General features: G+C 50.8%; 1 protein-coding gene across 1 annotated transcript; it reads right to left on the reverse strand.

Moving 5' to 3' along the window:
- Window positions 1-7304: 7304 nt before the first annotated feature.
- LOC138378257 (transmembrane protein 185A-like) lies at window positions 7305-10212 on the reverse strand. The gene is made up of 3 exons (XM_069463609.1): window positions 10022-10212; window positions 9301-9424; window positions 7305-8110 (listed from the first exon to the last, which is right to left on the reverse strand). The coding sequence occupies exons 1-3, from the start codon at window positions 10169-10171 to the stop codon at window positions 7866-7868; spliced, it is 519 nt and encodes a 172-aa protein (XP_069319710.1). The 5' UTR covers window positions 10172-10212; the 3' UTR covers window positions 7305-7865.
- Between the last annotated feature and the right edge of the window lie 4002 nt (window positions 10213-14214).

A 14214-nucleotide genomic window follows, 5' to 3' on the forward strand; every position in this document is an offset into this window, starting at 1 on the left:
CTCAAACTCCTGGACTCCAGTGATCCTCCTGCCTCAGCCTCCCGAGTAGCTGGGAGTGTAGGTATGCAGTAGCTGATTTTTTTTATTTTTAGTAGAGATAGGTTCTCGCTCTTGCTCATGCTGGTCTCAAACTTCTGAGTTCAAGCAATCCTCCTGCCTTGGCCTCCCAGAGTGCTAGGATTACAAGTGTGAGCCTCTGTATGATATTTTTAATGTGTGTTTTAAATGTGCATGCATTAAGGTTCACCCTTTGTGCTGTAAAGTTCAATGGGCTTTGACAAATGCGTAATATCAGGTATCCACAATTACAGTGTCGTTCAGAATCCTTTCACTGACCTAAAAATCGCCTGCCTTCACCTATTCAACCCTTCTTCCCTTGCCCATGAAGCCCTGTCAATCACTGATCCTTTTATTATCTCTATACTTCTGCCTTCTGCTGACTGTCTTAGAACTGGAATGGTACGGTATGTAGCCCTCCAGAGAGACGACCTGAATCTTCGTCTCCTTTCTTTTTTCTTGGTCAGTCCAGCTAAATATAGGTCCATGTCGTTGACCTTTTCCAAGAACAAATTTTGGTCACATCCATTTCCTCTATCGTATTTTGTTCTATTTCATTTATTCCTTCTCTGTTATTTCCTTCTTTGTGCTTGTTTTGCATTGGTTTGCTCTTTCTAGTTTTTAAATGTTTAACACTAGGTTATTGATTCGAGAGCTTTCTGCTTTTTGGTAGGCGGGTACAGCTCCCTATTTCTCAGTGCTGCTGCTGCCTCATCCAGTAACGGTTGTTATGTTGCATTTTTGTTTGTGTTCATTTCAAAGAATTTTCTAGTTTCTGTTGTGCTCACTCCTCTGACCCGTTGGTTGTTGTTATACACTGAACTGCAGGTGCCCAGTACCTCAGGATGTGAGTGTATTTGGAGAGAGGGCCTTTGAAGACGTAATGAAGTTTAAATGAGGGCCTCAATCCAATCTGACTGGTGTCCTCATCAACACAGGAGCTTAGGACACATAAAAAGAGACAGCACGGGTGTGTATTCACAGAGGGACGACCAGTGTGAGAAGAGGCAGCAAGGGGACACCCCCCTGCAAGCCAAGGAGAGAGGCCTCAGGAGAAAGCAGCCCTACTGGCACCTCAGTCTTAAGGGTGCCCGCCTCCACAAGTGTGAGAAAATAAGTTTCTGATGTTGAAGGCATTTTCTGTGGCAGCCCTGGCAAACTAATTCAATTATTGAGGAATGTATTGCATGATTTCTGTATTTTTGCATATTCCCCACGTTGCCTTCTGTGATTGGTTTCCAATTTCACTCCGTTTTGGTCAGAGAACACACGTTGTATGAGTTCAATGCTTTTGAATCCTTTAAAGTTTGTTGAGAGGTGTTGTACGGCGTAACATATGGAGAAAGAAACATATCCTGGAGAAAGTTGCATGTACGCCTGAGAAGAGCATTGATTCTGCTATTGTTGGGTGGAGTGCTGTTTAGATGTCTGTTAGACCGAGTTATTTTATTGTGTTGTTCGAGTCTTCTATTCCTGTACTGATCCTCTGTCTCTTGTTCTGTCCAGTACTGAAAACGAGGTGAATCTGTGTGCTAGGGCTGCCCTAACAAAGGACCACAGACTGGGTAGCTTAAACAACAGAAACTGACCTTCTCAGGGTTCTGGAGGCCGATAGAACCAGGCGATTCAGTTTCTGATAAGGCCGCTCTTCCTGTTTTGCTGACAGCTACCTTCTCACTGTGTCTTCTCACGTGGCCTCTTGTCTGTGAGAGGGCAGGAAAAGAGAGGCATCTGGTGTGTCTCCTCTTCTTATTAAGGACCCCAGTCCTGCGGGAATGGCACTCCACCCTTATGACTTCATTTCACCTTCCTTAACTCCCTAATGGCTCCAATTCCAAATATAGTCTCACTAGGGGTTAGGACTTCAGCATATGCATGGGGGGGGGGGAGGAGACAAAAATGCAGTCCACAGCAGGGGGTATTGTGGGATTGTCTCCTTCAATGCTGTCAGTTTTTGCTTCATCCATCTGTCAGTGGCTCCCGAGAGATCCCCTTGACCCCCACCAGCTATTGGATCTGGACCAACAGGTGAGGCAGATGTGACCCCCGCCATCAGGGGACAGAGTGGGGCTCCCTGGCTGGTAGATGTAGCCTTGCTTGCACCTGCGCTCCACTCACCCACCTCTACCCACCCCATTCTTGTGGAGATTTGTGAGTGGGCCCATGTGCATCACCCTCTCTCCCTGACAGCCAAGGGGTTCCTCCCCTGCCCCCTCCACAGGCCCTCTGCAGCCTGTGATCCGCTGTTGGTGCACACTTTCTCCTCCCGAGCGCTCCCAGGCTCCCTGGTGCGGTGATTCCACTGCTCCCTGTCCTCACCTGGCAGGCAGCTGGGACGCAGCACCTTTCCAGAATAAGGGGCAGCTGTCATTTAGTGATGTCCATGTGCGATGTCGTGCTGCGCCCTCATGGCATTTCTGAATGTGGGTATGAAACCAGGCAGCCCCCGAGGCTAGCATGGCAGCAACTGATAGAGGGGTCCTGCACCCGGGCTGATCTTCGGCCTCCACACTCACGTCGCAGTGGCCACGGGGGGGATCTGCGAGCCGTCATCACTCAGAACGCACCGTGCCTGTGTCCTGAAAGTCCCAGGCCATGATGGAGAGAGTAAGGGCTCCACATAGTGCCTACGCATGACAGCAAGAAGATGTGGGACCCATATTGGAAAAGGACCGGTGAGAGAGGTCCATGTGAAAAGGTTGTGCCCTTACAGGCTTAGGTGCTGGCCATCCGGGGAATATTCATTTCTGCCTTCCCCCAAATGCCTGTGAGGTGCCCTGTCTCACCTCCCTACTGCGGAGCCAAGAGTGCTGGAAACGCGAGCCGGCTAACTCGGATATGCTGGACAGAAGCCCTCCTTTCTCTAGCTAGGAGGGGCTTCTGTCGACCAGAGCATGGGCTGAACACCTCAGGGACAACTTCTCGCACTGATCCAGGGGTGGCACACCTCCAGCTTCGCCTCCTGCCTCTATCCTCTGGCTAAGTACTTACCACCGGTCTCCCCGGTTCCCTGCCGCCTCGCCTGTGGGCCTCACCCTCACTCAAGCAGGGAGGTGGAGTCACTGACATCGAACAGGGAGGGTAAGAGTGTAGGGCTTTGGGCCTCGGTCAGCAAGCCCTCACGGGCTGCCTGGAGCACCCTGGTAGATGCCTGAGTCACAGGGCAGGCAGGAAAATGAAAGGCTGCACCCCCACTGCCCAAGTGCTTTCTTCCCCAGTGGTCTGCAGAGCCTACTTTGGGGCATAATCCCGAAGGTGGGCTCAGGGCATTCAGGAACTTGTGACTGGCTGGTTCCAAGTACCCGCTGGTTCTGCCCATTCACCTGGGGCAGGGGAGGTGGAGGTTGGCACGTGGCTTCCCCGGGGCCTGTCCACAGGGCTTCCTTCCTGCGAGCCTGGCAATGCATGTCACCCAGGTCTCCTCTCAACCCCATCAGTGAGTGCCTCTCCCTGCGATGACCCAACGCCAGTGCCATCAGGAGGCCAGAGGTGCTGAGGCAGTTGTGGTGCTCCAGGAGAGTAAGCTCAGAGGAGGGTCGCTCCAGGAGGGAAGAGGCTCTGGGGTTGGCACAGGGCCCCAGTGAGGCAGCTACTGGCCCTGACTGCCAGGGCCTGGTCTGCGGCGTGTCTCTCTGGCAATACGAGGCCTTCCCTCCCCCGGCCCTTTCTGAGGCTCTCCCCCTCTAAATGCTGTGAACCTGAACCCAGTACTCTGTACTATGTCCTCAGGCCGAAGAACCTGATTGTGTTGCGGGAGGGCTGTGCATGTGGAAAAGACGCAGACTGTGGCCTGTACCCAGGGCCACCTGCCAGCGGGTGGAGCTTTGAGTCATTTCAAGGCCTCTCCTTGGGAAGGGTCACAGCAAGCCCAGATTGGTTTTCTTCCACAGGGAGCTCACTCACCAGCGTAGCAGGGAGGGTCGGTCCCAGCAACCAGCTAAGCCAGGCTTGGTCCAAGGGCTTGGCACTGTTCTTCTGCAAAATCGGTTTTAAATTTAGCTGGTGGGTTAAGAATGTGAGAGTTTAAGAATTTGAGACAAAGCTGAGAATTTAAAATTAAGAGATGTAGCTAAGAACAAGGAAACGGGGGTGATTCTCTGTCACCTGCAATTTCGCTGCTTCCTGAGAGCTGTTAAGACGTTCAAACCTTCAAATCCTGTGTCTTCAAGAGCCCAATACCTCTGGGAAGCAAAGTGCCTACATCTTTCTATATAGATTTTACACGTAAGGAAGGACCACAGGGGTGTACATTTTTAGGAAAGAGGTTTGTAAGCAGCGGGATCTCTGCATGATTCAGGATCAGTAGGCATATGTAAGTCCAAGAAAGAGATGAGAACATTGTACATCCTGAAAGTTAAGGAGCTCACAAATGATGAATCTCAGAAAGGAGATAGGCACCCATTAGTTAATGAGCACCGGTTTATAACTGGGCAGGCCGAGACCGGGGGATCCACCTGCAGACCATCGCTAGGCTCTGGATTAATCCACGTCCATGTTTTCATTCTCTCGTCGACTCTCCCCACTTCTCACAGGACTCTCTACCTGCTGTCAAAGTAGAAATAAAGGCGAGGGCTACCACTGGGTTCTGGTGCATCGGTGTCCGGGCTCCCTCCACGACCTGATTTCAGAGCTCTGTTAGTCTCTACACCCAATTATGGCTACAGAAAGCACTTGAAGGTTTAAGTCCTGTGATCATTCAGACAAACCACACTTTACAGAGGGTCACTAGCGACAGCATGTGTTCTAAGTTAGACGCCCCAAGCGACCACAGTTGCTGCCTAAGTTGAAACATGACATCCTTTAAATGTTGGGCTCCAAGAAAACAAAAAGAATGAAGGGAAAGAGGAGTGGAGTGGGGGGATGAAGGAAGGAAGAAGTCACCAGACCTAGAACCTGGCATAAAAGTCCAACATAAATCGTGTAACCCAGACGCCATCTAGCACCCAGTAGAGTGAAAACCCCAAACCCACAGGACTCCTTGGCAGTGTCTCTCACCTCCCCATCTAAGCCTTAGGGCAATTTTAGCCCATTCACAAGTGAGACTCGATCTCATCTGTATGTAAGGTGAAGATCCTGCTATAGAAAGGCACCACGATGACAGGGAATTGTGTCTGGATAGCCAGGAACACGGGGTCACTGTGAACGCTCAGCCAGCGACGCTCAGTCTTTGTACTTGCCGAGCGAGCATTTCAAGGTCAATTTTAATGAGTGGAGGCAGGATGGGACGTCTGAGGGGCTTAATAAAACCCAGACCCTGCTTGAGTATCTACTGGGTACCTGCATCAGGCCCGGGAGGGCTGTTACACTGAAGCCTTTATCACACGAGCAAAAGACAGCTGAGGGGGGTACCGGACTGCAAAGAAAGCATTTTCACCCTTGGAAAGTGCTTAAAAATGGCAAATTAGGAAGCGTACACGGCCAAGGGAAAGGGACTTTGAAGTTGCAGCCTGGGAGAGAAGAAGATTCTGGGTGCTTCTAGTGGAGTGTCAGCTGGCAAGAGAATTAACCCCTGGCTGGGAGACCAGGGCACTGGCTCTTCTGTACCAGGGGCCCGCGGACCAAGGTAAGCAGGCGCGTCTATGCCACCTTCGGCAGGCTCCCTTAAATGCTCTCGGTTCAGCTCCTACCCAGATGCCAGCCAGGGGGACGCTGATATTTTAACAGGAACAGATGCCCACACCTTCCTCTGTTACAGATTAAAGCACTATGGAGTCACGGGGACACACCAACTGCCAGGCGACATTCTTTTCCTCCAGAGGAGGACGTGCAGGTACAAGGACTTAACAGCCCTGATCTTTCATGCACTAGACATGAGCTGGCACCGTTCTCAGCCCTTTCCCCACGTGAATTCTTACTTAGTTAATGTCACCACCTCCCAGAGGGGGAAGCAGGCACAGCAGTGGCTCCGTGTCCCACCCCAGGTCACTCGATTTTCATGAGGCAGTCCTGGGACTTTCACCCGACCTGACCCCAGAGCCCACTGTCTCAGGCCTTCACGAGGTTTCTCCTGTGCTTCCTTGCTCACGACACAGACTTGCTCTTTCTCCAGTGGAAAACTTGGCAAGGCAGAGGGAAGTGTGAATGTCCTGACACCTTTTGCTGAAGCTGTAGAGGCTTAGCTGGTGGAGAAGCGCTCCATACCATCTGTGTCAAAGCCTTTGTCGGGGCCATTCCTTTCCAGCGTCTCCTTTTGAAACAGCTTTTCCCTGCTCCCTACACAAGTGCCACCATCATCCCACCCAAGGGACGCAAACTGATTGCTGTGGACGATCCTCCACAGCTTTTGTTGGAAGGGGAGGGAGAGGAGATTCCGTCTCCCATTGATGGGATGTCATAGACAGGGCACGGCCGTCTCAACAAAGGCTCCTCGGCCAGAGCTCAGAAAGCAGTTTGTTCAAGCGGCGGCCTGACGTCAGGGCACCCAGTGGACATCGGGTCGACCCAGGCACAGGACAGCTCTGGTGGATGGTGGTCCTTCTCTGCATACCTTGGGGGAGACTTACTTCTGGAGGAAAAGGCACCGTTGGGAGCTGTACCCCTGCCCCCGGCGCTACTTTCCTCACATCTCGCCACGAGAAGTGAGAAGTGATGCCCGTCTTTCGGTCATGTCAGCCGGGGAGTGTGGCGCAGCCAGCAGCACGCCCTGGTAATAACGCAGCTCCGGGCATCACAAAGGGGCTCAGGCTGCTTGGGGTGACATCACAACACAGCCAGCGCACGATCGAATGAAGGGCCAGGCCAGGCCAGACGAGTGACCTGTCAGCATGTCAACTTTCTGGTCCATGCAGAGTCCTCTCGATGGGAAAGACGACGTTGGAAACATTAGTGTTTCTGGTGACCTGCTATTCCGTAGGCGCAGATCGTGAACTGTCTCCTTGTCTCCTTATCCTAGAGGTCCTGGAGCCAGGCAGAGCCACCGCACAGCACTGACTAAAGAAGTCAGGGCCCACTGATGGGGACGCTGGCCCACATCCCTCAGCATGGGATTGATGCTTTTAAGCACGCAATCAAGTCGAGCATGGTCCCCGTGCCGCCGGCTTCTACTTCTGCAGCAGAACACCTCCTCGTCTCCAGCACAAGCTTGTAAAAAAATACTTTAACAGAGTAGACTGTACAGAACTAGGAGTTAACACCGTGTATTACGGTGCTAAAATATTTGTATAAATACTATACAGGCATGGAGTGACTCCATTAGAAAGGGCGTGCCCCTCAGCCGATTAAAAACTGCTGTCGGCGTGCCCAAAGAGAAACGACTTCCACGGTAGGAACAGGAAAAAGGAGGACTGTGCTGTGTGTCAGCACCCACCCGGTGCCTTAGAGACATCCTTGCAGTTCCTACTGACTACGCCAAGACCGGGACAACTGGCAGCTGCTCGTGGGGGCCGGCCCTGTGGGAACATACATTTTGGAACAACAGGTTGGATCGGAACGTTTAGCACTTTGAAAACCAGCCATGTAGAGAGATGTCCCTTCTGCGGGGCTCGTCAGCCAGCCACCACCCTGGCTCTGACGGGGACCAGTAACCGCCTCAGGCTCCCACCCAGACGGATGGAAATCGTTGCTCCCTCTTCCACTCTCCCTGGCAGCCAGGTCCGCTGACACACACCCTGGCCGGTCACCTGCCACCTCTGCGTCCCTTCGTGCTGAGTGGCTGACAGGCGTTGGATGCAAACAAGGCGTGAGATGGACGTACCTGGAAGGAGACCCAGCTCCACTTCCGGGGCTGGGCTGTGGGTGAAGAGGCGGCAGAGGGAGGTGGAGAGAGTGTGCGTCCCAGTCCACTTACGTGCTGTCCCCCGAGGTGGCGTTTAATCGGGCATTTCGATGTTTAATTTGGGAGGGGGAAGCACATACTTTCCAGGGCTCTGTGTGATGACCACCCTGGTCTTCTTTCGAAACAGAGGAGCAATTTTAGGAGGTTCCGGCACTGGGGTTTCTTCAGTTTCCTCATTATCTTCGTGATGGAGATCGTAGGAAATGTTTCCGTACTCTCGCAAAAATGGGAAGATTTCAAGCAGAAACTGACAGAAATCTTTGCGAATACCAAACCACCCTGAAAAATAAGAATTTTCTTTGTCAAACGCTAGGCCCAAGTGACTTTCGCATTACCTTTCTTTCCTGCAAAAGAAGTCCATTTTCTGCAGGGAGCTCAGAAACCGAGACTCGACAGGGCCTCAACCCAATAAGGGGCCAGAGTATGACCTCCAGCTCCGGGGTCCTCAACGTGGGGTTCCCAGACCAGCAGCGGTACCATCCCCAGGGCCTTGTTCAGGATGCCATTCTCGGGCCCCAGCCCTGACCTCCTGAATCAGAAACTGTGGGTGGGGCTGGCGTGGGCCGAGGCCGCCCGCTTTTCCTGGCCTTTAGGGATCCTGCAGGGTGCTCAAGGTCGAGAACCACTGCCCTCATGAGTCTCCAATGCCTGTGGGGCCTGGACCACGCCGTCTTCCTCTAATCCTCCATGCCCAGGATAAGCTCTTGGGTGACAAAGGGTGTCCTCCAAGAAGAGGATTTGTGTCAGCCTGTGGAACCTGGGAAGGCGGCAGGCAGGTGTTGGCCCAGGCCAGGGGCCACCCCGAGGCCTGCCCCTCCTCTCTGCGCACCACCCAACCGTCGGCTCCGTGCTGGCCCTCCCGGGGCACAAGCAGCAAGCATGGCCTGGGCTGCAGTCCAGGCACTGCTCCCACCCCACTGGCTTCCAGAAGGGCAGTGCTCTGGGGTTGCATGCGATGGAGCTCAGAGCCTCGTGAGGAAGGGACCCTCCCTACAGAGGGTTTCAAAACTGTGTGGCACTGCATGCAGGTGCAGAGGAAGAGAGGGCACACAAGGTGCACCTGACAACACTCACTGACTTCAGCAAGGACATGGGGCACGGGGAGGGCAAAGGGGCCCTAGGAGGATCTCGGGCTTCAGGTGGGAGATGTGGACTTTTCATCTACTCCTCACAAACCCTCGAAAGAGGCATCTTGATCCCAATTTTGCAGAGGAGGAAAGGGGAGCTGTGAGAGGCTGCTTGCCTTGTTTGTTCCTCCCTCAAATCGCAGGGAGCACTTGGATGAGACCCTTGGCGCAGGCCAGGGGACAGCGTGCCCTTCCCTTGGAAGGTCCTAGAACTTCCTCAGCCCTTGCTCTCCAACATAAACTTCTAACTCAGGGTCCTCAGGCTCATCCTTTCATAGTTCGGGGACCCCTGCAGCCCCGCAGACACACAGGTGAAGGGCTTCTGACGTGCCCAGTACGTACAGTGGTTTCCTCCCTTCTGTCCGAAGGTGGTTGCCATCAGTGTGATCAAGGAGAGCCACAGGGGCACGAAGATGGGTATACAGGAGAACGCGTTGTGGCCGTCCAGTTTGTGAACCAGCAGAATCTAAAGAGAGAGACACAGTCAAGGTCCTTTTGACACGACGACGGAAAATGGACAACTATGTAAGCTGCACCTCTTCAGACGGCCCCCGCCCGGTGAGCTGTCAGAAGCGGAGAGGTCAGCGCCTCGGGTCTCGGCCAAAGACCACCCATCCTCGGGGGCTGCCAGGACATGAGCTTTCACATCCCTCTCTAGGGTTAAGCAAAAGTCCCTCCCCTTGAAAAGTTTCCGGCCCCAGGAGTATTATGGGAAACTCCTCCTCCCCGTGTTCATTCAAAGGAGTCAATGGTGGCCATTCTAGAATTCCCCACAGAACTCAAATACGAAAATCCAATATCCAACTCGCCCTTTCAAAAAGTAGGACCTCAAGACACACAGTCGCATCAGCACTGCAAAGGGGCACTCCTCACTGCCAGCCCCTGCCCGTGCCCCCCAAGAGAAAGAAAGGACATTGTCCTTGGACAGACGCCCTATCCTGGAGGCGCGCTCTCGCTGCAGTTCCCAGGGATAGCAGGCTGCCTTTCCAGGTAGGCAGGGGGCTGTTGCAGGGAAGGGTGGGCCTTGGGGGCTGGGGAGGCTTGCCGTAGGTCGAAAGCTCACCTCAAAAGTGAGAAGAGGCACGACGATGGTCATCCAGCTCAGGGCCATTGTTATGTGAGTCCTGCGCTGCTCTGCAATCACGTCCATGCAGCGCAAAAACAGGACGGACCACACGATGTAGTAGAGGACCAGCAGGCACAGGAAGGACATGAGAATCCACAGGGGGACGCACACAACCTGAGGCAAGGAGGGCAGAAGAAGTCTCTTTAGAGCTTCCACCCCAGCTTCCGGTGGAAGGCGGTGTCCACACCTTGCTGGGTCTCTCCGGGTAAGACGGCGCCAGCCTGAATAAGGACGGTCCCTCCTCCCAGGACTGCCGTGCGGACAGCGCGGGAAAGAAGAGGAGGTACGGTCTGCTTGCTGTAGGGCCTGATGCTGGGCAAACACACGTTCCGTCGTCAGTCAGTCAGTCCCTCCTCCTTCCGTGACAGCCCTGCATCCGGCCCCCACGCCTCTGCTCTTCCTGGGGTCCCTCCCTCCCTCCTTCCTACACTCACTCAGGCGCTGCCCCGCTCACTGGCTTCACACCCCACCGCACCCGCTTCTCAGGAAACATTTCCACAACCTGCTGGAGGTACTCTGGTGACACACTTGGGGACGGGTCCCCAGAAAGTTCAGCTGCCTGGGCTTCTAGGGACCCCCACTGCATTAGTTGAACTTGGCAGGCTGACGCTGGGCACGCAACGCTATCCCTGTCCCTGCCACCATGCCCAGGTGAGTTCTGAGTATGTTGCTGTCCTACCAGAAAGACCTTGTCTCACCCGCAGGCAAGCCCAGAGGATAAGCCCTGGGGGCGTCACCTGGCCTGGCTCCCTTGTGTCATCTCTTCTCCCTCCTGCCCTGCCTCCCAGTTCTCCCTTTTTCTTTGATTAATTATGGTCCAGTAAAAGTGACTGTCTTCCTCTGGCATGCAGTTCCATGAGTTGGAACACACGTGTAGATCCTCACAGCCACAGGCAGGACACAGAGGAGCTCTCCCACGCTGTACAACTCCCTGGTGCTGTCCTCCTTCCATTGTCACACCCTCACTCCACCATAACCCCTGGCAACCAATGATCTGTTCTGTCTCTGTACTTTTGTCTTTGCTAGAACGGTACATAGGGGGTATCACAGGGCATGCAACCCTTTTGAGACTGGCTTCTGGCGATCAACATGATGTCTCTGAGATTCATCCCCGTCGTTCCCTGTGTCCACAGGTGGTTCCCTTTCATAGCCGAGGGGTATTCCACCTCATGGACGACTACAGTTTGCTTCCCCAACGTCCATCGAAGGTGGTTTGCAGCGTTTGGCTACCCCAGACGAGGCTGCTACAAACACTGGAGTCTGGGTTTCTAAATGGCTGGCTGTTTCCGTTTCTCTAGGGTAAACACCCAGGAGAGTGACTACTGGGTCACATGGCAAGTGCACCTTTAACTGTATGGGAAGCTGCCAATCCGTTTTCCAGAATGCCTGTGCCCTTGTGCCCTCCTGCCAGGAATGTAGGAGCCTCCCGGTTCCTCTACACCATCCCTCCATCTCCCCACACCTGGCCCTGTCAGTGTTTTACAGTTTCACCATTCTGATAAATGTCAGTGTTTTAGAGTTTCACCATTCTGATAAATGTGCCGGGGACCCCATCCTGCCTGTCCCTGATGGGTAATGACGTTGAGCGTCTTTTCTGGTGCTTATTCCCCATGTGTATATCCGCTTTGCGAATTATCTGTTAAGCCTTTTGCCAATTTTTAAACTAGGTGTTTGCTTTCTTATTTTTGAGTTTTTAAGAGTTCTTTGTATGTTTTAGGTACTCATCAGTGTTTTGATATGTGCTTTGCATATACTTCGTCCCAATCTGTGGCCTGTCTTCTTGTTCATTTCAATTTTGAGGATGTCCAGATTTATTTATTCATATATTTTATTCTAGGACTGGGGCAAAGAAAATACAAGATGAACTTAATATTTTGTGGTGTCGGAAAATAAGGAAATGCTTAAGAAATGATGAGAAATATAAAAAACATGATGCAGGAGTTCCCAAAGGCAAAAAGGACTCCCCAAAGCTGGGAAATTTCAGCAAAAATATGAACAATGATAGTATTGAATTATAACCAATAGAATAGAATAATAATTTTGAGTTTTCTGATCTATGAACATGTTAATATGTCTCTGTTTATTTAGGTAGTCTTTAATTTTTCTCACCCATCTTTTGTAGTTTTCAATGTAGAGGTCTTACATACCTTTCATTAAATTTATTCCAAAATATTGGCCGGGCGCGGTGGCTCACGCCTGTAATCCTAGCACTCTGGGAGGCCGAGGCGGGTGGATCGCTCAAGGTCAGGAGTTCGAGACCAGCCTGAGTGAGACCCCGTCTCTACTAAAAATAGAAAGACATTATATGGACAACTAAAAATCCATATAGAAAAAAAAAAAATTAGCCGGGCATGGTGGCGCATGCCTGTAGTCCCAGCTACTCGGGAGGCTGAGGCAGTAGGATCGCTTAAGCCAAGGAGTCTGAGGTTGCTGTGAGCTAAGCTGACGCCACGGCACTCACTCTAGCCTGGGCAACAAAGTGAGACTCTGTCTCAACAAAAAAAAAAAAAAAAAAAAAAAAAAAAAAAATATTTTATGTCTTCTGATGCTATTGATGGTGTACTTGACTTAGTGTCATTTTCATGGGTTTGTTGCTAGTATAGGGAAATACAATTGATTTCTGTATATTGAACTTGTGCCTTACAACCATGATATGTTCGTTCACCTGTCAATTATATTTTTGGTTCCTTCATAGAATCTTTAGGATTTTCCACATTGATCTTCATGCTGTTTGCAACAAAGAAGTTTTATTTCTTCCGTTTAAATTATTATGCCTTTTATTTCTTTCCCTCATTTTATTGCAATAGTTTAAATGTCTAATAGAAAAAAATTGAGCAGAAATGTGAAATAAGGTATTTTTGCCTTACTCCCGGCCCTGGATAGAAAGCATTCTATATTTTGCCATTGCATGTAATCTTAGCTCTAGGTTTTTTGTAGATTTTCTTTAACTAATGGAGAACATTACGATATATTTCTTGTTTGCTGGGAAGTTTAAAAAATGAAATGCATTCAAATTTTTAAATGATTCTCTGTATCTAATGGTCATCAGATCTTCCACGTTCTTACACATTTTCTGTCTATTTTGTTCCAACAATTACTGAAAAGTTATATAGGTTAGAAACTTGGCCTTACATAACGGAAGGACATCAGAGGAGGGATAAATGAAGGTAAAATAAAAAGCTTTCCTATTCTTAACTGATCTAAAAGATAACTATTTGTTTAGATTAACAATAGTAACAATGTATCAGCTGATTAGTGTATATGGATAAATGAAATAAATGACAGCAATGTTATTTTTAATTTTTACCTCGTTTTAATTTCAGAATACTATGGGTGTACAAATGCTTTGGATACATATATTCCCTTCGCACCACCCAAGTTGGAACTACAAGCATGCTCAACACACGAACATCACGCACTGTACCCATCAGGTGTGAATTTACCCATCCCCTCCTCCCTCCTCGCACCTGCCCGACACCCTATCAATGTTACTTCCATATTTGCACATAAGTGTTAATCAATTGATGCCAGTTGAATGGTGAGTGCATGCGGTGCTTGATTTTCCATTCTTGTGATGCTTCACTTGGAAGAATGGGCTCCAGCTCTATCCAGGATAACACAAGAGGTGCTAGATCACCATTGTTTTTTTGTGGCTGAGTAGTTCCCATGGTATACATATACCACATTTTATTAGTCCAGTGATGTATTGATGGACACTTGGGTTGTTTCCACATCTTTGCAATTGTGAATTGTGCTGCTATGAACATCCGAGTGCAAACGTTTTTTTTATGGAATGTCTTTTTTTCCTTTGGGTATATACCCAGTAACGGGATTGCTAAATCAAAAGTTTAGTTGTTTTAGGTATCTCCATATTTCTTTCGATAGAGGTTGTACAAGCAGAGTGTGAGTGTGTGTGTGTGTGTGTGTGTGTGCGTGTGTGTGTATGTGTGTGTTGTGGGGGACATGTCTCGCCCTGATGAGGTTGCCAATGAACATTCAGATACAGAAGAGGAACTAAAGCACAGAGAAGCTTGTATAACATGCCCTGAGCCACCAGCTAGTAAGGGTGGATGAGCAGAGACTCAACTCAGAGTCCAGCTGAACCCACAGGCCACACTGTGCTAGGAAGA

This window comes from Eulemur rufifrons, chromosome 30, assembly GCF_041146395.1.
Source record: "Eulemur rufifrons isolate Redbay chromosome 30, OSU_ERuf_1, whole genome shotgun sequence".
NCBI lineage: Eukaryota > Metazoa > Chordata > Mammalia > Primates > Lemuridae > Eulemur > Eulemur rufifrons.

What these genes read in the sequence shown, in the direction of transcription:
- LOC138378257 (XM_069463609.1), bottom strand. Translation starts at nt 10,171, where the DNA reads ATGTCCTTCCTGTGCCTGCTGGTCCTCTACTACATCGTGTGGTCCGTC. An exon ending in TGCCTCTTCTCACTTTTGAG is followed by an intron (nt 9,425 to 10,021) that starts GTGAGCTTTCGA and finishes CTCTCTCTTTAG; the next exon opens with ATTCTGCTGGTTCACAAACT. An exon ending in ACAGAAGGGAGGAAACCACT is followed by an intron (nt 8,111 to 9,300) that starts GTACGTACTGGG and finishes CTTATTTTTCAG; the next exon opens with GGTGGTTTGGTATTCGCAAA.